This window comes from Patagioenas fasciata, chromosome 19, assembly GCF_037038585.1.
Source record: "Patagioenas fasciata isolate bPatFas1 chromosome 19, bPatFas1.hap1, whole genome shotgun sequence".
Lineage (NCBI taxonomy): Eukaryota > Metazoa > Chordata > Aves > Columbiformes > Columbidae > Patagioenas > Patagioenas fasciata.
The window spans coordinates 9,117,602-9,140,466 of NC_092538.1; the positions used below are offsets into that span (position 1 = coordinate 9,117,602).

At 46.0% G+C, this 22,865-nt stretch overlaps 1 protein-coding gene across 8 annotated transcripts in view; it reads right to left on the reverse strand.

Moving 5' to 3' along the window:
- Positions 1 to 3,677: 3,677 nt before the first annotated feature.
- FAM222B (family with sequence similarity 222 member B) overlaps positions 3,678 to 22,865 on the reverse strand; it is a 36,021-nt gene continuing 16,833 nt past the window's right edge. For 3 of the 8 annotated variants that reach the window (XM_065853308.2, XM_071816874.1, XM_071816873.1), the window contains 2 exons: positions 13,810 to 13,937; positions 4,317 to 8,534 (listed from right to left, as the gene is read on the reverse strand). In XM_065853308.2, the coding sequence (XP_065709380.1) occupies positions 6,952 to 8,534; positions 13,810 to 13,891 (1,665 nt within the window). In that variant the 5' untranslated portion in view covers positions 13,892 to 13,937 and the 3' untranslated portion in view covers positions 4,317 to 6,951. The other 5 variants (XM_065853309.2, XM_071816875.1, XR_011741886.1 and 2 more) reach the window with 4 other exon arrangements.

Genomic DNA, 22,865 nt, shown 5'->3' on the forward strand with positions numbered 1-22,865 from the left:
GGGGTGTGGGGGGGTAATCCCTGACCCACATCCCACCAGCAGATGGGCTCAGATGGAGCCGGTTAATTCGGTAATCGCCGGGGTGGGGGTGTCCCAGGCCTAGGTGCTGTTGTCCTGCAGCCCCCTCCAGCCCCTTTTAGTGCTGGGGCAATTAGAGCTGGGGGAGAGGCAGGGGTGCAGAGCAGGGTGTGCAGTGCTGGGCATAGGAGGGGGCGTTTTGGAGGGGCTGGTTGGATCAGGCCCCAGGTGTATCCCCCAAATCACCCAGCAGCAATGCGGGTGGGGGGGGTCGTCATCTCTGCAGACTAATCCCACAATTGCATTAGTGCAGCCCTAGTTTAACATAATTAGCTCATAATTAGCTGCACCCCAGGGCCCTGGTGGGACCCCAGGCAGCTGGCTGATGCCGGCCCATTCTGCTGCCCAGCGCCAGGGCTGGTGGCCATTGCCAGTCCTACACTGGAGCCAAATGAAGTCCGTGCTGGTGCCTGACGCCCTCCCATTGTGTGCCCGTACCCATACCGGTCTGTACTGGTGCCCGTACCAGTCTGTACTGGTGCCGGTACCAGGGCCCTGCGGCTGCTCCAGCTCCCCCCGGTGGTACCAAACCCACCCACACCCCCAGTTTTACTGTTCCATGGAGCATCAACCGCTGCTCTGCCGGGACAAAGCAAGAGAGGAGACCCCAGAACGCGAGGGAAAAACAGCAGCCAGCGTCTGACCTGCTGGTGTTCTTCTAGATGTACTTCATAGTTTCAGATTTTTTATATTTATTATATATTTAGATATGTATATATATATATATATTTTTTTTTTTTTTTCATGTATACACACACGCACTTTATGCCCCCCCCCGCCCCGCCCCCTACATCAAGGTATTGTCAGCCTCTTATTGCACCCCAGTTACCTGAAAAATAAGTTAAAAAAACCCCAAAGTCCTCCGATTATTTACAAACTAAAAGCTTCAGCTCTGGTGCTGCAGTGACACTGGTGCTGTGCTGACACCGGTGCTGTGGTGACACCAGTGCTGCAGTGACACCGGTGCTGCGGTGACACCAGTGCTATGGTGATACTGGTGCTGAGGTCACACCGGTGCTGCGGTGACACCGGTGCTGAGGTGACACCGGTGGCAGCTCCTGGCTACGTTGGCGAAATCCCTGCACCGGGAACCGAGAGGAAAAAGCAACGCAGGACCCCAGGGATGTGCCCCTGCCCTGCATCCTCTGCTTCCCCTGCTTTGTGTGGGTTTTTTTTAATATTATCTTTTCTTTCTTTAAAATTTTTAAAAATTAATTATTTTTTTAAATTATTATTTTTAAATTCATTTTTACAATTTTAATTGCCCCCTCTTGGACGGGAACCCTGAAGCTCACCATCCGGTGCTCCTCTCCAGCAGCTCCCAGCTCCGGTTCGCGCCCCACGACGGCTCCACTGGCACCGCATCCCCGCATTGGAAATGTCAGCGGGATCCTGGAGCACCTCTTAACCTTCACGTGTAACGGGGGAAAACAATCCCCCGCAGACCCGTGCTGTGAGCAGGAGGTGATGCTCTTCATCTTCATGGAGGAGAGGGAGGAAAAAAACCATAATCAATTTACTACTAAATTTAGCCTCAAGTATAAAGTTTAAAAATAAACATCCTGGAAATTTGTTGAAGGTTTATTCTAGAAGCCCAGGACCCGCCAGCTCGGACACTGGCTGGGTGCTTCACAGGATGCTCAAGCCAGAGAGGAAGGTGTTAGTAAATAATTAATATTAAATAAATCAAGGAAGCCCGCGGCCCAGACGGCGGGGGTTTAAGTCCCCAAATACATTAGCAATGCCTTTATCTATCTAAAAACCAAACCTTTTTAACGCCTTATAAAACCTTTGGGGTGCAGTTGGGGGGGATTTTGGCAAAACCACGTACTGTGCAATGCAGTAGAGCCTTGATTTGTGCTGGTTGTTGAAGCTGCTTAACCGAGGCAGCTAAACCAGATGGTAATAGCTCACCAGGAGAAAAAAATGTCATACAAATTCAATTTTCACGTCCTTTATTAAAAACCCACCAGGCTCCCACCCCTCCCCAGCCCTTTGTGTCCCTAGGGCTGAGGGGTTTTACAGTGAGACCATAGATCTTGGTGTGATTTCACTTCAGTGCTAGCGCATCTCCTCAGCTCCAGCCAGCCCAGCTGAATTAACACTTTGTGCCCAATTGCCTTGAAATTAACTTAAACCAATTAGATAAACTACTCCAGTAATTTTATTGCAGTTTGGCCTTGGAGAGCATTGGAAAAGCAGCCTGACATGAGTGAGCCAAAATGCGACGAGTTGACTTCAAAGTGTCCCTTTACTTTGGCTCCTCCGCTCTTGGGGACCCTCCATGCTCTTCACATCAGCATTTCTTCCATCTCAATTTTTTTGCAGCATCTGCAGCAGTTGCTCCTCTCCAAACAGGCTCCATCACGAGAACACGTGCCGCTGGTTTTTGGTGGTGACATCTCAGCGTGTCACCCACCTTGGGTCAAACTCAACATTCGCATCCTCCCAGCATCTACCAGGGTATGGCGAGCTCAGTGTAGGAGGTAAAGATCAAACATGGGAATTAAACCTTTAGAAAAAACCAGAACAATACTATTTGGCCCTAAAGGAGATGTTTCAAAGGGTTGAAGCTCACTCTGCCATCAGCCTTCAGCTTATTGTGGCTGCAGGTGACTCCTTGGTGCTGCTGAAGTCCCCACGGGCTCATTATGGCACTAGAGCTTCGCTCCGGTAAACAGGTTCGAGCAGCCGCAAAGAGGATGTAGAAGTTTCCCGAAGAGGCTTTGCAGAAGCGATTCCTCTCGTTGGGGGACAAAGACACCAGTACTGCAGGAGCTCCAGCGAAGGGATGAGGCTGGGCAGAGACAGCCCGTCCCAGCTGAGCTTAGCTGGGCTAAGCCGCCTGTTTAGCCCAAATTCCTGGAAAAGCATGTTGGAACTAAGTACGCTTCTTAGTATTTGGGAACAGCACAGAAGGGATTAGTTTGCTTGTTTTTCACACTCTGATGTTTGCAGCGAGCACAGATATGGGGTTTGAGTTGTGTTGTTCTTAGAGATGAAAGCACACAGTTCATCCCCAAAACCAGATGGATCATCACTGGAAAGAGAAAACCCCCACACCTCCTGTCTTCCAGAAAGGGTCTACAAATGTTATGAATCCCCTTCAAAATATTTAGCATTACGTTATTAAGTAAAACTCCGGGTTTACCACACACACTTTGAAGGGCAGCAGGTTCTAGGTCCAGCTTTTGGAGCAGCCCTGTGTCTCCCCGAGATGTTTCCCTCCTGGCCAGGGAGAGCAGAAATTTCGGGCACAGGACAGCCCTAATCCTCACAAACGTGGTCACAAATCTCTCCGAATTCACCTTGACAAGACTTAAACCACTCGACTCCTCTTTTTAATTATTTCACCACTTCTCCGGCTCTGAGATTTTTGCCGTTTCCCACACCTGAATGCAGAAGAGCAGCCGGGCTGCACCCAACACATTTGTACCCCAGAAACCCATGGAGACCCTTCCCCAAATTCCCTTTGGGACACACACCCACCCCCTTCTCCTTGTCCTGCTGCCCACAGCCCCACCAGCCTGACACAGAACCAGCAGAAGGGCACAGGGTCGAGGTCTCTCTTTCATACCCACAGCACATAAGCGGCAACATTTATAATAAGTTTGTGGTTTAATGAAATACAGCAGCAATTCCCAGTTCTCTCCCCAGCAAACGTTTCTGTTTGGTTTCTACGGGAGCGGCCGAGTCCCACGGAGACACCTTTCACATGGTAAGCTCAAAGAAAATTCACGAAGCGTCTTTATAAAACATTAACTTCGGGTTGTAACAAACCAGGCTTGCGATTTAACAGCTTCAAAGCTTCTGCTGGAAAGACAAGACACGTCAGAGATGGAAGGTTCCTCATGGAAGAGTCTTCACTGCTTCCATGTTTATCCTTCCTCGGATCTAATGCCCCTCTCCACCTGGCAACGGGGTTGCCAAAAAAACCTATTAAATAATATTCTGCTAAATCAGTGTGGTCGCGTAAAAGGGACGGATTTTGGCGCTGATGAGTTGAGGCTTGTGCCTCTTCTGCTCCTCCCTTTGTCCCCTCAGGGAGGGACAGGGACACGTCTGGACCCCCACGCCGCATATTCGGTGTTTGCTCCCAAAAGCTGTACCTGGGAATGGGGCGGGTCAGCGTGTTTCTCTTTACAGAAGATGTGAGGAGAGCCCATCAGCACCAGTTTGCTGCTGCCGGGATGAAAAGGGTTGGCTTAAAGAAAAATCTCACTCCTAGAACAACAGGAAATATTTCAGTATATTTTAATAGTAAAATGACTCCTATTTTTCAAGCCATGTCCCACCTGGATGAGTCGTGGGAGTATTTTTGCTCCCCAATCCTGCTGTACTGGGACAAAGTCTCAGAGGTTGTGGAACCCCCCACAGCCGCTGCCATCGCACCCCAACACCTCCCAGCACCGAAACCACCAACACCACAACACAGGACTCGACTCGGCCTCGCAGGAGAAGAGCAGGAGGAAAAACCACCAAAAAAATCAGTTTTTAATAACAGTCTGGGTTGAGATTCGTAGCAGGCTAGTGAACAGAGGAGATGCCAGTATTTTATTTAGTAAAAAGGCAGGTATCCAGGTAGCCGAACACCTTACAGGAACTCGCAGGGAAGGGTAAAGTCGTCGCACAGCCCTGGGTGGGATGGGAGGAGACGGGGAAGACGATGGGAGAGGGGAAGGGAAGGGAAGGGAAGCGGCTTCAGACTGAGCCGCGGGTCCCCATAGAACGTGTTCTGACAAATATTGCATGAAAAGCCTCAGGGTTTTAGTTCTTTCATAGATGTATATTTACCAGTTTTCACAAAGACTGCAGGAATACGATTATAAACAATAAATTAGGACTTCATGTTGCTATCATTTGGCATAACACAATCAGGCAATTTTTTTCCTTTTTAAATATAAGGCAACACAAGCCAACACATAATTTAATCCGTCTTTAGTCAAATTGCTTAACTTTGCTAAAGAGTTACCACTAAAGAACGGTTTATAGTACACTTAAAAGAATTTAAATAATGACATGATATAAGTGTACTAACTTACGCGAGGAGTCAGAAAACGTACTCTGCTAAGCTTGGAAACCTAAATATTTGTTACAGCCCAGGACTACACATCTAAATTAAAAAAATACAAATAAATGTTGTCTAATTTTTCCATTTACGAAAAACTTTGAAGGATCTCTAGCCAACTATGACGCCACTTCAAAACTTCTTTTTTTTTTTTATATTTTTTTTTTAAATTTTGTATGATGTCTTTAAGATTTTAAACCATGCTCGTTAAGGAAATTTCAAGGAGCAAATACTTAAGGCTTTGTTTCTTCCAAGGGCTGTGAGGGAGGCCAGTGGATGGCGGAGGCCAAGTGGGTTCACCCATACACAATGCTACTCAAACCCACACTACCAGGCGACATTCATACAGAAATATTACACTTAAAAGTTACAGTGTAGAGCAATATTTTTAGCCAGTGTACATATAAAGAATCAATGCATTTTTTTTTAATTATTATTATTATTATTTTTTTTAATTTCCAAACTTGATTGTGATCATTATGTTCAAGTATTAGTCTCATTAACAGAGATGAGAAATTTTCTACTTACAACAAATTTGGCTGTTAGAAAGGAAAAGGGACGTTCCGGTACGCTGAGGAGAACAAGACGCTGAGGTTACTCAATAGTTAGTGTCCTGCGGTCACTGACTCGACTAGGAAGTGACATGGAAAAGGAACAGAAGGAGTTTAGGCACCGAGACCCCAGGAAAAAGGGACGCTAAAAACAGCCCCCCTAATTCCCAGAGAGGAGAATTGTTCCGTTAAACCTGCTGTGGCGTTTTGATGGAGAGGAACACGGGACCGTTGGTCCCGCAGTGGCTCGTGAGCAGAGCTTCGCTTCACATCAAGGGCCTCCCATCCTGGCGAAAACCACTCGTTGCACCGGAGACGAGCTCGAGTTACGTCTCCTTGCCCTGAAATTAAATTCTAGCTACCGGAGAAGCGGCTGAACCCTTTTTGGAGTTGTCAGTGGGTCTGGATTCCCTTCGCGTCGGGACAGCCAGACTCCTAGCAGCAAGGGGTTCAGACAAAGTCGGCTCTTAGGTTGGCGAGAGGAGAGCGGGAAAGGGAAATACGATGCAGAAAACACTGCAGCTACGCTGCCTGCACCTTAAAACCGCCATTCCCCCCTCCTCCATACCCTGTCCGCAAACAAAAAACGTGTCCAAAGAATCTGCCAGAGACTTTTGACTTTGGACAAAGTCTAAAGGATAAAAACGTGGGCGTCTCGGCATGAAATAGTTGAAAAGCTTCTTCCTATATTAATGCCTAAATACATACCCCTAGCTAGCTCTTTTCAAACGTAGGCTTCTCTTTCAATTAAATAGGCCTCTAGACAGTGCAAATGGTCAATGTTTAATGCATTAATGAAACGGGCTTTCGAGCTGAAAATAAGCCCCGCTTCCTGACAAATTCTGTTGCTCTTAATCTTCAGAGGAAATTGAGATGGAAATTTAAGCAGCTACGCTACCTCGCTCTTGATGGAGCCGGCGAACAGATGCGACTGCGAAACCCTGCAGCAACTCAACATCAGTCCGGCAAGGAGCTGCTAAGCAGAAGGCAAAAGCTGCACAAAGGGGATTCTGCGGTGAGGAAACAGCTGTGGCGTGAAGTAGTGTAATGAAATTCTTTGAAACAAAAGGCATGTTAAATATTTGATGTATAAAGGAGATAGATAACACGTAAGCAAAGCTTTTAAATATACAGTATGTCTTCTTCCAATGGTTACTATAATGATCACACAAGTTTGCAAGTTAAAAACGCCTTGCTTATTAATTAAAATTAAGACTAAACCTATAATTTTTTGTCTGTGAAAGTGACGGCAGCCTATCTATACCCTGGGTGTTGAATATGAAGATTTCGACTATCGGTTGGTTCAGGTGCTCGGTTCATGGGAGGCCGATGGACTTTTCCCAGCACGGCCATGCTCTGATCTCTGAAGCAGGACTGCTGGTAGTCCCCGCTTAGGTAATCCATGGTCTGCATCACATTATTCTGGCTGGATGGGCCAGCTCCAGCTCTGTAATGAGTTCCTCCTGCACAATCGAGCGGTGCTCCCGCTGGCTGTCCCCCGTGGAAAGGCATGGCGAGGTCCTGGGACCCAGAGCTGTCACTGTTGGGCGTGGGCAGAATGTTATTCCAGATGGGCTGGAAATAGTGCCCGTTGGTGTATGGCAAAGGTCCCTGCAACCCGTTCACGGGCGGAGAAGGCGTGGGCTTCTCCATGGGGGGCTTCAAGCTGAAGGACTGGCCCATGCACAGTTCTTGAGGATAGTTGGAGGTTTTGCCAGGAAAGCTCTGCCCCGCCATCTCCCTCGGAGGGGGTTTCCCCGCCAGCGCAGTGGGCCCAGCAGCATCCCCGCACATTTGCTGCAGATGCGCAAGCTGGTGCTGGTTCCACGCGACTGATTTGATTTCGTTCTGGTAGGCGGGCGGCACTCTGTTAATATTCACCATGGGCACGTTAACAGAGGCAGGAGGGATAGCAGCAGCAGCATGATCTACAGGGTTCACTACACAGGAAGGCATGGGCGTAGGGACATTGTGAGTAGATACCCTGGTACTTGCATTGATAAGCAGGTTGCGACTTATAGGGCTGGGGTTTGCGATCTGTCCCTCACAGACTGAGGTAGTGCTAATGCCAGCTCTGGCCTGGCAGAACTGGTTAATCTGGTGCACAATGCTGCTCAGGTCCGGTGGCTGGTTCTGCTGCAGGGTGGCAGCCATAGAGAGGGGAATGGTTGAGGTAGACACGGTCACATTCGGCGGCGCGTCTGCATCCGGCATCTTTCTGCTTCCATGTAAACCTGGCTGCAGCAAAGGATTCGGGGGGTGCTGCAGAGTCTGGTGTGCCATGGGCTGCGGGTGCTGCAAGCCCTGCGGCTGCTGCATGTTCTGAGGGTGCGGCAGCGCCTGTGGTATCCCCTGAGGGTGCGGTAAGCTTTGTGGCTGGGGTATCCCCTGAGGGTGCTGCAAAGTCTGTGGCTGCGGGATGCTCTGGGGGTGCGGCAAAGTCTGTGCGTGCTGGAGAGCCTGCTGGCGAGCAAGCGCCTGGGGGTGGTGGGTTAAAGTGCTTGGTGCAACGTACGGCGTGGACGGGGGGTTCATCATCGCTTCCGGCAGCAGGCGCGTGCGGGTCCCGTCAAAGTCTTTGATAATGCCTTTCGCTGGAGATTTGACTATCGCCAGCAGGCCTGTTTTTGTGGTGGCCTGAGACGGGTAGGGACTGTACCTCTGGCCCGAAGTATCAAGTCCGTTCACAGTACGGCGTATGTGTTTCCTCTGGGGAACCTTGACACTGTTTGGAAAAATTTTTATAGTCAGTGGGTTGTTGGCGACCTTCTTAGCATAAGCATCCAATTCTGCTGGGGTAGGATACTGTGCAGATCTCATTTTCTGTGTAGTGTCCCCTGCGGAGAAAGGAAATTCGTCAGTATCAATTCTGGTAACCAAGGGATCAACCCCAGGGCAAGACAGTTGCACAACAAGGGTAGAAAATCTCCAAGGAATCAAGAAGCAAGAACTTCATCTTCCCAGACCAGAGGATCATGTACCAGATACCTCATTCCATTCAATACACCTGGGGATCAGCACAGCCTCCTGTTCAGCTTAAAGCAAGACCTGCCCAGGGGAGCAAACCAAACCAGTGTTCTCAGCAGAGCGTGTTTACAGCTGGACAAAACCAGGTATCATGCTATAAACATGGGACTGCCTGCAGCTGGAAATACTTCTTATGGCTTGCAGTGGTGGGCCAGTTTCTATTCTCTTAATTTAACGCTGCCTCCCCATGGCTCTTCAAGCCATTCTCAGTCTCTTTACCGTGTAATTCAACATCAGAAAGTTATGAATTAAACATTAAACCCATGTAATGCTGAGGTGGGAACCATACGAAGCACTTCAGCTCAAGCCTCCATTTACATCTGAGCTCTTTTCTAGACGCTGACATCTGAAAGCACTTTGTGCTTTATGTCCATTAGGAAGCCCTTGTCAGGCCAAGTTCAGCAAATGGAAGGAGGCTACATGTGCATTATTTTATGGCTGGCAATTATTTCTTCTGCTGAATTTTCAGTGTGGCACCTTGCTAAGGACAGCATCCTCATATCACACGGCGAAATTATGTGATTACCTCACAAGATTAAAAGCATGCTACTCCCCAGACACAGACAAAAGATTTCTGGAGACAGGTGTGGTTTCTCTTCTTCCAATTTACCAGACACCTACCTTGCCCACAAGCTCCAAGTGCTTCTGAAAGGATCTTCAGAAATCTCGGGAAATGCTTGTGCCTCTCTCACTATAATCATATCCCAAGCAGAGAGCTGGGCAGCTCCCCTACCACAGCTCTGCTGCTTAAATCCTATGGGACTTGTGCTTGAGAAGCAATTTTATAATCCTCAAATAATGGCTTGTAGCTTTGACAACACAATTTTGCTTTTGCCTTTTTTGTTTGTTTGTTTGTTTTCCTCACCTTGCGAACAGTTCACTGGAAATAAAACCACCCATCCTTTTGGCTAAAATGTTCAGTGTCCCCATGCCATCTGCTGCCGTGCTGGAAGAAATGCAGCAGCCAGCTCCTCCAGAGCCCCCCAGCCGGCCCTTTGACCTGAGGAAATCTAATGCTCCAGTGAAGAGCTTGATGCTCCTGGGCAAACAGCCCTTCCTTTTGAAACCCCACCTCTGATTCTTTTAAGTAAATTGCCTCTAAAAGGCTTCTCAGCTACACTCAAAGTGCCAGCCATTTCTCCCTCTTTGCAGCTTCCAGTCTTCACAGGTGAGGGAGAGCCGCCCCGCACTAAGGGCACCCACTTTCAGAAAGGGGCAGAAAGTGGAAAACAGGATTGATATCAAAAGAATGGATAATGATTAAAATATTGAGAATATATTTTGTGAAATAAGCAGCTTTGCAAGCAGGCTGTCTTGCACCTTCAGCAAGCACATACCGCAGCACCGGTTATACTCTGTGTGCCATCTGAACACTGGCACGTACCACCCGTTTTTGTAATCAAAGGAAATGTTTGTTAAATATTAACCTGAGCATCCTCTCTGTTCATACCCCTGGTTTCTATCTGTCCTTCCGAGAGAGCTGCTCTGTCCCTAGCGGAAAGAAGAGCCTCCAAACGGACTCTGCCATCCACCCTCTCACAACAGCCAAGGTCCTTGTGAACTCCCAGCCTTTATTTTCAGCGTTGCTCACGCTCGTTAAGTTCCATTTCTTCCCCAAGAGACGGCCCTTGCAGCTCACCATGAACCAGAGAAGAGTCGTCAACAACGGACAAAGGAATCCTCTCCTGTCTGGTTTATGTTACTGTTCTTGTCAGGTCAAGCTTTTATTTTCGCATGAAAAATTAAGCTGATACTTTAAGACACATTTACCATGAGAATTTCCCAGCCTGGTTTACAATTCTACAGGTGTATAAGCAAAGTAGGTGGTAAATGTACAACACTGAACAGATACACTAAATATTTCTTTATTCAAGTTCCCTTTTATTCAAGGGAACAGTAATGGAAGCTTTTAGAAAGCAACTAAAACATCAGTGTTTGAACAGGCTGCAGCTATAGGTTACAACACACCTGTAATCCCCAAAATGGAAGAACGCCTCCCTCTGATGAGAGAAAATAACCCCAAATAGCACACCAAGTTTGGGATCCTATCGCGTGGCATCTTTCAAATCCCTGGGACAGGAGCTTCTGAAACCAACCACCATTCAAACGGAGCCTGTTTTGCATACAGCAAAGATTATGGTCCTTTTACCATGGACTAACTCAGCCGTTCTACCTAGGACTGATCAAGGTGGAGTATTTCCATAGTTCCCAATGTGCTGCTTAAAATGTTCTTTGCTACTAGTTCCATAGGAAAGACTCAACGATTAGAATAATTAAAGCAACAAAAAATTAGGAGGAAGGCATTACACAGTGAGTAAGTCTGAATATTCCATACAAATACCCTACAAACCCGTAAAGAACGATAAGGTCTGGTTACTAAGTGAATGGAAAAATAGCCAGAATAGACTGAAAGAAAATTCTGGTATTAGAATACGCATTGTTTGTGTGCAAATGCAAGAATCGGGCCATAAAATGAGGCAGAGGATGGCAGATGAACAAGCTACGTTAAGAAAACAATGGGATGAGCTGCACCAAGTTACCTAACGGTAAATGCAAGGCACAAGACTTCTGCTGAAAAGCAATTATTTCATGTTTACTATAAAGTAAAGCTGTGCATATGAGCAATTACCCCATAAACTGGTGAGCTGCAAGTTCATATTCCCGCTGGTCCCGTGGCAACCAATTAATCCGGTCACATTCCTGTGCGCGTCTCACCGATGGAGCTATTTTTATTATGAAATGATGTATTTCTCTGCCTCACCTCAACACTGATGTAACATCTTTTAAGTGCATTTCACATTAAGGCTTTAAAAACCCACTGCTTTTAAAACTGCCTATGGTTAATTTTTTGTTAACATTAAAGAAAATACAAACAGGCCTTCAGGATTCCTACCCTAACGGGAGCATCCACCTTGGGACAAGTGAAAAACAGCTGTGCCCACCTTCTGCATCACAATCTCACCTGCAGCAGCTTCCCCCTCACCGGTGGAAATGACTCTATTTTACCTGATAACCCCATATTCAGTTCCAACCTGCTCTTCTCTCTTTTATTCCTCTCCCACAAAAGTCCTCCAAGAAGCACCTTTTACCTTAACTTTGCAGAACTGTCACAAAAAATCACCCTTTTTCTCCCAGTGATCGGTTTCTAAAGGAAAAACTACGTGCATATCAATCTCCAAAATGCTCACTGCACAGACCAGCTTTGAGAAAAAACGCCTCTTATTTGAAAGTGAATAAGAAAAAAATATATATCATTAACTAATGTGGATTTTTAAGCATTAACAAAAAGTCTGATCCAGAAAACCACACTTAAAAATTATTAATACAAACACTGTAAGTCTATATCACGTGGAGTTCCGTGTCTTTTATAAAAGCAACAGCACTAATATTAAAGCCCACTTCCAACCCTCCATCAAAAGTCACAAATCACCGTTCATTACGAATGCTCATTAACTCAGCTTTCCCCTGGCCAGGGGCTGGAGTTCTTGTGCATACACAGAGTGGAGAAAAATGCACCCATTATTCTTACACACGTGCAGCGGGGGTGAGCAAGGTCTGCATGAGCAGTTCCATTTTCCACACACGTCGGACCAAACTGGAACAGCTGAGCGTTACCAGTGCCTGCCAGCGATTTCATGTCCTAAATTCTGTCTAAATGCAGTACCTGAAGCTCTTCACTAAGCAGAAAACAGCGATGCTCTCAGCATGGGGATAAGCAGTTCTCAAACAGGATCAGGTACCACCAGGTTAAGAAAATACCCACATACTACCTCGTAAATGTGTAATTAGCAAATACCTGATTTATGCACAGCTACCCTCACGTGAACATCAATAATTTGCTTTCAAAACTGAGCCTTCCGAGCCACCAAAGAAACTCCACGTAATGCGAGGACCTAAACACATCCTTACCACGACGGCCTATCTTTTGAACAACCATTTTTCACTCAGCAAAGCTCAAACTGGAAATGGAAAACAAAAAGAGACAGCCCAGTTTCAGGCCATCTAAGGAAGTCCTTTGGTGAGTAAAGATTTTTACTGTTGCTGAAAGTGTCGTTACAATTACCGAGCCCATGGAGCTGGCGTCAATGCTGTGAGGGAGCACGTGTGTACGTGGGCAGTGTCACTCACCTCTGGCAGGGCTTTAAGCATGTCACCCTTAACTGCAAGATTATCTTACCTATTGTCAGTAGTGCCACAACATAATAACAATTTTAGCTATAACTGAAGTGTAAATTACTTGGTGTAAAAGCGCAACGAGTCCACCAGCAAAGTGAGGGTACAGAGAGCTCCCAATGCCCATTTCAAATGCAAGAGACAGGTCACAGCCCTCAGAACCAAGTACACGGATCTGATGTAGAAACCTCGGTATTTCTGAAATTTCAGCTCATCAATGTGCAACTTCAGTGATAAAGGAGACAGAGTAAGATTTAAAAAAATCTCTAGCCAGCAAATTTGAATTCCCAAGTGTAAGTTCTTAAAAATATGGTACAACTATCAAAAAATGTCTGAAGTTTTAAAAAGGAATTATCAGAGCACTCTGCAGACGTATTTTCAGAGGCACCAAAGAGACATCAGAAAGACGACAGAAACTTTGAACTTCAGTAATTTGGGCTAGATCACTAATATTTGTAATATATGTCCCAGGTATGTAGAACACAGAGCTGCTGACCTCAAAAGGTTTGCATTAGCCTGATTCAACTTTTATTGGTGTCTATGAGTAATTAAAGGAACAAAGTGAAAAAGAGTCAGGAGAAAGCTGTGTTAAGAAGTCAGCTGGCACGCTTTTAGCACAAAATGTTTTCAGCAAAGAGGCACAAATCTCTCAGAAATCTTGCTTGCGTTTCGTCTTGCTGTGGTTAAAATTAACCTTTATAAAGCCGGGGAGGGGGGAGAGCTTGCTGCACACATGGGAACCTCCACAGCGATTTCTCAGAGCCCTTCTTGATGGATGCCTTGAAGGCATAACAAAAGAAAGACTCTAACATTAAATAGTGTTTCCACTGTATCCTAAATGTTTATGTCACAGCTGTACCAGAGAGCCAGATTTAACAGTTAACCACATCCTGCAGACAAAACGTCACTCACATTTCTGAAGTCCAGTGTTCATCTGCGTGTAAGAAAGAAGCTGAAAGGAGAGGTCGCCTGGTCCTGGCAGACAGGCCAGCATGGCAGACAGGCACTAACACAACATGGGCCATTCACTCCTCTGCACACTGCAACAACAGAGAGACAATTCAAAGTTATAACACAAGGAGGAACAGAGAAAAGAAAGCGGCACAGAGCCGTCCCTGGGTGAAGGCCTGACCAAGCACAGATGCGCAGCCACTGCTCCGGCCCTTGCCGCATCTCGTAAGGGCAATGGAAACACTTCAAGAAGTGGGTCAGCTGCAGGGTTAAAACGAAAATAGCTGTCTCGCTCTCCTCTGCTGCTTGACACATAACTCTGTCCTCAGATTTCAAAGGTGGTTGTTACGAATGGTAAAGAAACCACCATCGTTCATTTTACTATATATTGAAATGTGCTGGCTATCTACCAGGTATAGCCAAAGCAAGCCCTCTGGAGAAATCCTGTCAGCTGCTCTTTTACATTTAATAAAAAGACATGGCATGCATAAATTGAAGGCAAAGTATGTAGCGCTCTGCCTTGTGGCAAGATTAAGCTGCATGCTACAGCTTGTAATTTCTGTGGTCCATTAGGCTGCAAGATGAATGGCTACAACTTCCTTCATTTCACAGGAGACTCGCTAACCCGCGCGGCTCCGGGTTAGACAAACTGCAAGACGTGCCTCCTGCACAAAGGAGCGGCAGAGGTGCCACCAACCCGTACCGCAGAGGCTCAGCATTTGGGAAATCAAACCTCAAAACGAACGCACGGAGCACTAAAGCTCTTTATATGTGAACGCTGCACAGCTACCCTCAAATCCCATTGTCAGTGTACAGATACAAGGGGGTTTCCAGCAACAAAACTAACGCAGGCTCAAAATCTCCCCACATTAGCAGAGAAATATGAGTTGGAACAAGGTCTCTAGAGGCTGCCTGGTCTAAGCCCCTGCTCAAATCTCCCCTGCCACGAGCACTTTAGAAACAGGGAAACGGGGTGTCTGAGTCAAGTTGAAGAAACCAGTTGACTTCTCCTCCCTGCCCAGATCTCTGCAAGCATCGGTGCCGCTATACAGGGAGTGCTTCTGCCAAAACACCTCAGGAGCAGCTAGAATAGCTTGGTGTAGTATATGGCCCCCCAAACTTATAGGAGATGATGGCTTAAAAATTAATTCAGTGATTGTTTCAAAACTCCAATTAAAACGAAGATCGAGACAAGTGAAAGCTCAAGACTGGCACAAGAGGCCACGGCTGCAGGAATCTCGTAGAAGACGCTTCTGAAGGAGTCGCACAATGATGTGAAGGTTTTGGACGACACCCGACGTGGCAGCGCCGCCTTCACTTCCAGAGAGCTCCAAAAGCCGATTTCTCTGCAGGGCTGTTTTAAAGACTTTAATTTGAAACCTAACCTCAGAACACCATCACAAGTCAGACCGTGCAAGGAACACCTGCACCCGCACAGCCAACAGTGTGGGCTTAAAGCTTTCCCGTCGCACAGCAATTACTCTCTGTATGTAATTAATTAGCTCCATGTTTGCATGCATCTCCTCAGTTCAACACGCAAATGCTGATCAAACCAACGGCCGAGAAATCTTGTGCGAATATTAATTTACAAAAACTTGTGCATCTTCCCTGTGTGAGCGCTCTCGGAAGCAGACGGAGCATTGCTGACCGAGTCTGCTGGGTGCCTGCGTGACTAACAATTAAAAATAGTTTTGGGCATTGAATGCCGGCTTGACGGCTCCATCTATTGCCCATTCATCCCAACCGCTCAGAGCAGCAGCCAGTCAGTGCCACCACAAACAAGCACGCGACCTCGCCACGCCGTAGGGACCACAGCACAACAAACAAAATGAGTTTACATCACTCTTCATTTCATCTCTAGGAGACAGTAGCGATCTGCGCTACTAGAATTTCAACATATGTAGTTGTAGAACGTTGTAAAGTAGGTCTAAACCCAGATTTTCTTCTCACCCTCTGCAGCAGGTGGAGTTCTTGGAGTCTTTCAGGTGTTCAGAAATTATGACTGAAGACCTGTCACATTCACAGCTTAAAGGAATTGCTTTAGGAACTAGAAAGTTGCTCGACCTTTATAGATGAGGTTCATCCGTGGCTGTAAGTACACCATGTTCAGTGGAACTTCGCAAACAGCCTGCGGGCAGCAGTTTCTTGCCCCAAATTATGCCCAGCAAGACGAAAACGACAAAACAAGAACCCAGCCCCTTTTAATCAGAAGACAAAACCACTGCGAGATGCCAGAGCTTTACCTGAGTAAGCAACAGAAATACCCACAGTCAGCAAGAAAAAAAACCAGTAATTGTATTTTCCTTTTTTCCTCATTTCATCAACTTCAAAAGACTGGCAAAAACAAGACCTATTTCTCAGTGAAAAGCAGACAAACAAAATTAAGAGCCTTCACTGTAGTCAGAAAACCATCAGATCACACCATTCCCGTATTCACCTGAGCATCTCCCTTTCAGTCCAGTAACGTCTGATGCCATTTCTCCCCGTCCCTGCACCACCAAAGGAGCTCAGCGTCTAAAACATCACTGAACCACTGGCAAGTTTGTGTGCAGCCCCGAAAGAGAGAAAAGCGCTTTGTGGTGCAGTACTGAGCTCATTGTGTTCTTTGACTGAACAAGTAGCACCTCCAACAGCAAGATACACGCAGGGTTTGCTCACCTGCTCCATCATTAACGCTTGTTGAAGCCTGAACGTGGTGACTCTTTGGGGGAGTCTCTTGCTGAAGTGCCACGGAGAGGCTCAGCGCCACAAACACGGCCATAAACAGGGTAACGGCACATTAGGAGAGGGAACAAGTGATTAAAAGTGGTCACAGCATCCAACTCAGAATAGTTGGGCTTCTGTAATAAGACAGCCGTATTTCCTTGAAGGTCAAAACAGGTATTTACAGCAGCTTTAGCTCCAATACAGAGAGTAATGTTTTAGAGAGGGCTATAAAGGCAAGTTGTTCCCGCAGGCACATAATCATTTCAGGTGATGGCAAAGGTCCATAAAAGACTGGGGTGGCAATAATCATTTTAAAGGAAATACTGGACCTAGAAAAATCATTTTAACTAAAGCATAAAATCATTCTTTTAGCTTGATTTGCAATAACCAAATTGAGGCCATCTAGGTCACTGCTGAGCATTAAAAAAAGAAATTCAGACTTATGTAGAAGTGCTGACCACAACACCGTCGCTGAATTCCAGACTATAATTAAAATCCTGCTCCAATTTTTATTCTCTGTGAAATTAATATAATTTTTCAAAACAGAGATCTCAGTATTTAGAAGCAAATTCATTTGAAATATCTTCACAAACAAGTCAATTTTTTTTTTGTTAGAAATTAATTTGCATTTATTCCCTTTGAGATGCTCAGCACCTGAGTACTACTTTCTGACCCGACTCTGAACAAGCTATCACAGACAAATCCAACATACCACCCAGCTAAAATGAACCAAAATCCCCCGCACGGGCTGTGTTTGGGATTGAGGTGAGTATTAACGGCTGTTTCAAACCATTATGCACGGGCCCAGGTCGGCAGCGCAGGATCCTGACGCAAAACCGCATCATCCCCTCCTGCACTCGGCTTTATTGCTTCTAATTAGTCCAGAGTAGGAGATAAACCCAACTTGGCACGTAGAGACTTCTCGACTTGGCTCCACGGCGGCAACTTGTGTGGGCACCAGCACCTGCAAAGCTCCCCACGGTGTTCCTGCCCCAGCCTTTCCCAGGATGGGCCATGTGTTACTGGGGGGACTGGAATGGATGCGGTGAACTGGGAGCCAAGGGGTTTTTTGTCTCAGTAACACTCATCTAAACCAGTCAGCTTTGGTACCCAGCAACAGAGGGCTGCTGTAAAACCTTTAAAGGTTTTAAATTGTATTTTCAACTGTTTCTGTATACTGCCAAACACAGCACAACGAGCTTTGTCTTGAAAATATCTATAAAAAGATAAATTACATTCCTAGAGGAAAACAATCTTTAGATTGGACTAAATAAATAAATACCCCTCTTTGAAGTGATTTTAATCTAATCTGGCTGCAGGATATAATCTTAGCAGCACACGTACTGCAGGATGCTCTATTAAATAGTTAGCAGGTTTAGACACATGAACTGATTTTTTTAATCTTGTAAGAATTATTAATAATTAAACCAAAGCATGCTAAGCTTAAGAGGGATTTGCAGTGCTTGGGATTTGGGGGGTAACTGTCACATCCCCACAATGACTGTCATATTCAGCCTCACCTGCACGAGTGGTTTTTGGTGCAGGCTGCACCGATTTCAGAGTCAGTCCTGTCACTACAAAGGCACATGGGGTGAGACAGAAAAACCCACCTGGGGTTTGCCCAGGGACACCCTCCCTCTAGAGCTAAGAATCAGTTCTTGTAAAATTTACCATGATATTGCCTTTCTCGACTAAGAATATATAGTATTTTCTGGCTGATATTCGAAGATTACTATTGCCTCTGCCAGACCCAGTGCTCAGGCCAGGGGAGACTTTTACCAGCTAGAGTAAAACCCAGGTGTAAAGCAATTCGGTGCTAGGAAACCTCTAACACAGATTTATCATTGTATAAACACGCCACACATGCAGTTATTGCAAAGTTTTTAAATATACCAGTCTCCTTAGCTCTCAAGAGGCCTTACAGGGTAAGCGCACAAAGGAAACACTCCCCACAAACCATCCCCGGTCTATGAAATATGGGAAACTGAGCTGGTTTAGATGACAGCGAGCCGCTGAAGTTTAAAGTTGGGTTCCTGAAAGTAAACATGCATGTTTGAAATTCCACGATTAACTGTGGGCTTGTTCACAAAGCTCGGGGCTGGGAGGAAGCAGGAGCATCTACCCACACACAAAAGAAAAGCTCCAAACTATTCCAAGTTTCCAGCACCCTGGGGTCCCGTAAGCCGTGCGAGGGTTGTTAAGCGCTTGTGGCTGGGCTGATACGCTTCGCCTCTCCTCGTTATTCACAGGGCAGCCCCGTGAAATTCCCTCACTGCCGGCGGGGTTCACAGCAACCCCCAAGTGCACGCAGCACATTCCCAGTTCAGCATATACACACGCTGCAAATAAAAACAAAAACTAACTTGGGCTTGTGAAGTTTCTTTGGTACAAATGTCTGTAAGACCTTGCCAGGAAACATAATTGAATCTGGGCCAATTTTCATGCTCCAAGGGAAACCCGGTGTCTCATTTACCCCCCAGCAGGCTGCTCAAGACCAAATGAGACTCATTCCTTTTCCATCTCCCAAAGTAACCTAAAATCTAGGGCTTTCAAATATTTGTTTGTGTCAACAGCAGATGCTGAACACTCCCCCCGCCTTCAACCTCAGCATTCAATACGATTCCTTCCAGTCATTCGTAACTGGCTTGACAGTGTCTAGACTAATCCTGCAGGCTTCCTGCCTTTCTCCAGCCCTAAAATTCCCTTTTATTTTTGGGCACTTACCAGAATGGCCCTTTCCTGGGCCTGCTGAAGAGTCAGAGATAAATCTTACCATTTCCTGGAACAAAATTACCAAACTAGCTCTGTATTCATTGCCGGCCAGGATCACATCCTCCTAATGTTTTATAAATGGAAAACTGCAAAATAATGCGCAGAGAGGTAGTCTTTTGAAACGGCAATAAATCACAATAACGTTGAGTGTACTTGGGGATAAATAAATAGGAAGACTGAACAATAGAAAGTCGTTTTTTGTAACAAGTGGAGTGCACCGTCAGCACCTGCCAGCACAGGACCTTTTGGCTTTCGGCATTCAGGTGGACCTTTTGTAGAGCCCTGCAACAGTTTCGATCACAATCAATTTTTGCTTCTTGCAGTTTAATTAACTATGATTTTGCTTGTAAAGCATTTCACCTTTTGGGCTGACCTTCATTTATAATGTCACTTGGGCAACGAAATTAAATAGTTTGGAGGGGAAGGCAGAGAGAATTTAAACGCACGTGGGGTGCTTGGGGAGGCACGTGCTGCAGCACAGCTCTGCTGCCCTCCCCGAGCTGGGACGGCAATGCTCAACGAGGAATAAAACAAAGAAATATCGAGGTAGCAGCACTTAAATGGAATATTGTTCATATCACACGCCTCACGCCCAAGGGTCAGTGCTAAAGGCTTCCAGGTTGGCAATTCTGAACGGGATGTAGTGCAGTGAAAAAAGCCAAGGCGGGCAGGTAGCGCCATGTGTGACATCGGATTCACTCTTTGGATAAAGCACCAGCAAGCTCAAGGTTATGATCTCAGAGTTTAAAAAGCCTTTTTTTAGGTTGGTCCCAAGAGATTATTATAAAACACAGCACTACGCATTTGCTGAAGAGCAGAACAGTTGGCTGTAATTGTAAGATGGATTTTTACATAGCTTCTGACCTTTCATCTAATTGAGGCCTAAAGAAGAAAAAAAAGAGGAAAAGCTACACGTCACTTCAGTTATTGAAATCCATCAAGCTCAGACTTTAGCCTTGGGATAATCACAGCCAAAAAATTGACTTGCAAGTAATTATCACTGCTATCTGCAATAAAAGTTAATTGGACATAATTGAACTAAAGCCCTAATCTGAATGAAGCTGTTGCTGGCAAGACGCCTGCTCCTGCCTGCACTTTGCCAACCCAACTGCCAGCAGTCAAATGGACAAACCCGAGGCTGCTCCTGCAGTCTGCAAATCACCATTTTGCAAACAGCTCGTTAGCTGGGCCAAGATAAAGCCATTAAGAGGGCCCATCCTCACCAAACACACCCTTCCACAATACTCAAACACCTCCGAGGTGTAGTTTCCAAGACAAGTTTCAGTTTTAGCGACCTCTTAATTACATGGACTGAAACGTAAGATTCGTGTCACAAGATGCTGGTTTCATCAGCCCCGAACGCTGTTAATACCAGTACAAATAATGTACTTTTTGAGCACGTCAAGATACCAACTCAAAAGGTTTTCAGCGCAGATAATTTACCACCTTCATGCAGTTCAATAGCCTTTCCTGTTGCAGGACCAGCTCCTTTCATCTCGGCAGCGGAGCAGACAATTAGCTGCTTTTTGTGCTCGGCTCATGCAGGTGGCTGGGGGAAGGGAGCCTCAAACCAAATTCCTGCTGATTCGTCTATTTATATTTTGCATTTTTGTTAACTAACAGACCAGAAAGCGGTCGTCATCCCCCATACTACTTTAGAACTTCCTTCCAATTTTAATTATTAACACTCTACCCTTCAAACAAAGCATATCGAAGCACTTAACAAACATTACCAAAGCCACATAACCACTCTGAAATGGGCAAAAATTGCACACAACTCCCTTTACAGAGCCTTAAGATTTTCTGACCAGATTTATGACAGAAGACTGGTCTCCTGATTATGGGCTAGCCTGCGACAGAAGAGATCAAGGGAGGCATCCAGCTCACCACAGGTTCCTGATGTAATTTTGGATGAAGCATTTAATCACCCGATGCCACGGTTGCTCCTCGTTACAAGGGCAGCAGCGGGTGACAGTTCTCTACCACTGGAGAAGACCGTGAAGATAAATGAAAGTGCGCAGCATTCAATACCACCTTGACTTCTCATGTCAGGCTTACAAGGTCATGGTCGAGCAGTCTCTGGGGAGAACTGGACACGGACCATCCTTCCCTCTCCTCAGCACCATTTGCTCACCCCGGCTCCTCTGCATTTTCGTGCCTCAGAACAGAACTTCTTAGCTCAAGAAAGCTGCAACAGAGAACCAGTGACATCAATTCCCTTTCATGACCCAAATCAGTGGCTTATTTTACTTCGCTCAAAGCTCTCACCTCTTTTTAAGTCTATTTTTAGATTTAACTCCGTATTCTGCAACATGGCAGGAGGTGACAGACAACAAAGGCGTAAGTAGGTCCTGCCAGGTGTTGTGAGCTGCTTCCAAGGCGAAGGAAAGATGGAGAAAAGACAAGTCAGGACGATTGTAGGGCCTGGCCAAAGCTTCAAAGGAGTATTTCTGGCTGTGCTTGAAACACAGATGCTAGTGGTCAGTTGTGAGACAGACGAGATACTACCTTTACCATGGGAACATATGCAAGAAATAGGAAAATTGACCTGCCCGAAGTCAAAAGCGATTTGAATAACTTTGTATCTGCCTCCTCTGAATTTTCACTACACTAAAGCTCCCTGACCTTTAATTAATTCTCCTTCTCCTTTTATATGGTTACTTGCAACTCCAAGTTTTTAATGTTGTACTGGTGGGAAATAGGGATGAAGAAAACAGTCTGGGATGTATCTTAGTTATGTTTCACAGTGCATAAATCCGCACAGTCATTTAGGAGAGCGAGCAAAGGATGCTACAGTGAAACTGCAGCAGTTAAGAGCAGAGGTCAGGTACATAGAGCATTGTCATCAAGATCACAACTTGCGTAGGATACTAGGTTTACATTTGTACTTCCAAAATGCAAGAGAGACTCCTTACCCATCACTGTAATATTCATAGAAGATACAATTTCCTTCAACAAGATACTGGGAGGCACAAACAAACATTCCTTCCTCCAAAGCATCCACTATCCTCAGGGCAAACTAAACCCACTTTCTTCCTACATGCATCCATAATATCGCAGCAGCTACAAAACACAGAACAGACTTACAGATACGAGTGTGCGTGTTTTCCCGTGAACATGACGGGATTAAGGCTGAGATGACTTCCATCCAAAGCAAACCCAGAGCAGCCCAGCAACTACCGAACTACAGGATGCTGCTCACACACACCCCGAGGGAGGCACCACGCGTTCTCACCAACAGACATTCTCCATCCTCGTACGCAACTTCCTTCTGCCTTCAAGTGATAAGAAACCAAAATACACACTGACCCCTTTCCCATCGTTTGCAGTTATAACCTCAACATCGCCAGCAAGAGCGCACAGTGCAGCGGGGTAATGTGCAGCTTTCCTACGTGTTCGATGGCTGGGAGGAGCAGGAGGTTGTAATTCTGGGGTTTACTTTGCCACAAAGGACACGCAAGAGCTGGGAGCTTCCTCATGCCACTCTGGGCCAGAATTCCTCCCTCTCGACTCTCTTGCCCACCCAGACCTGAAAAGGA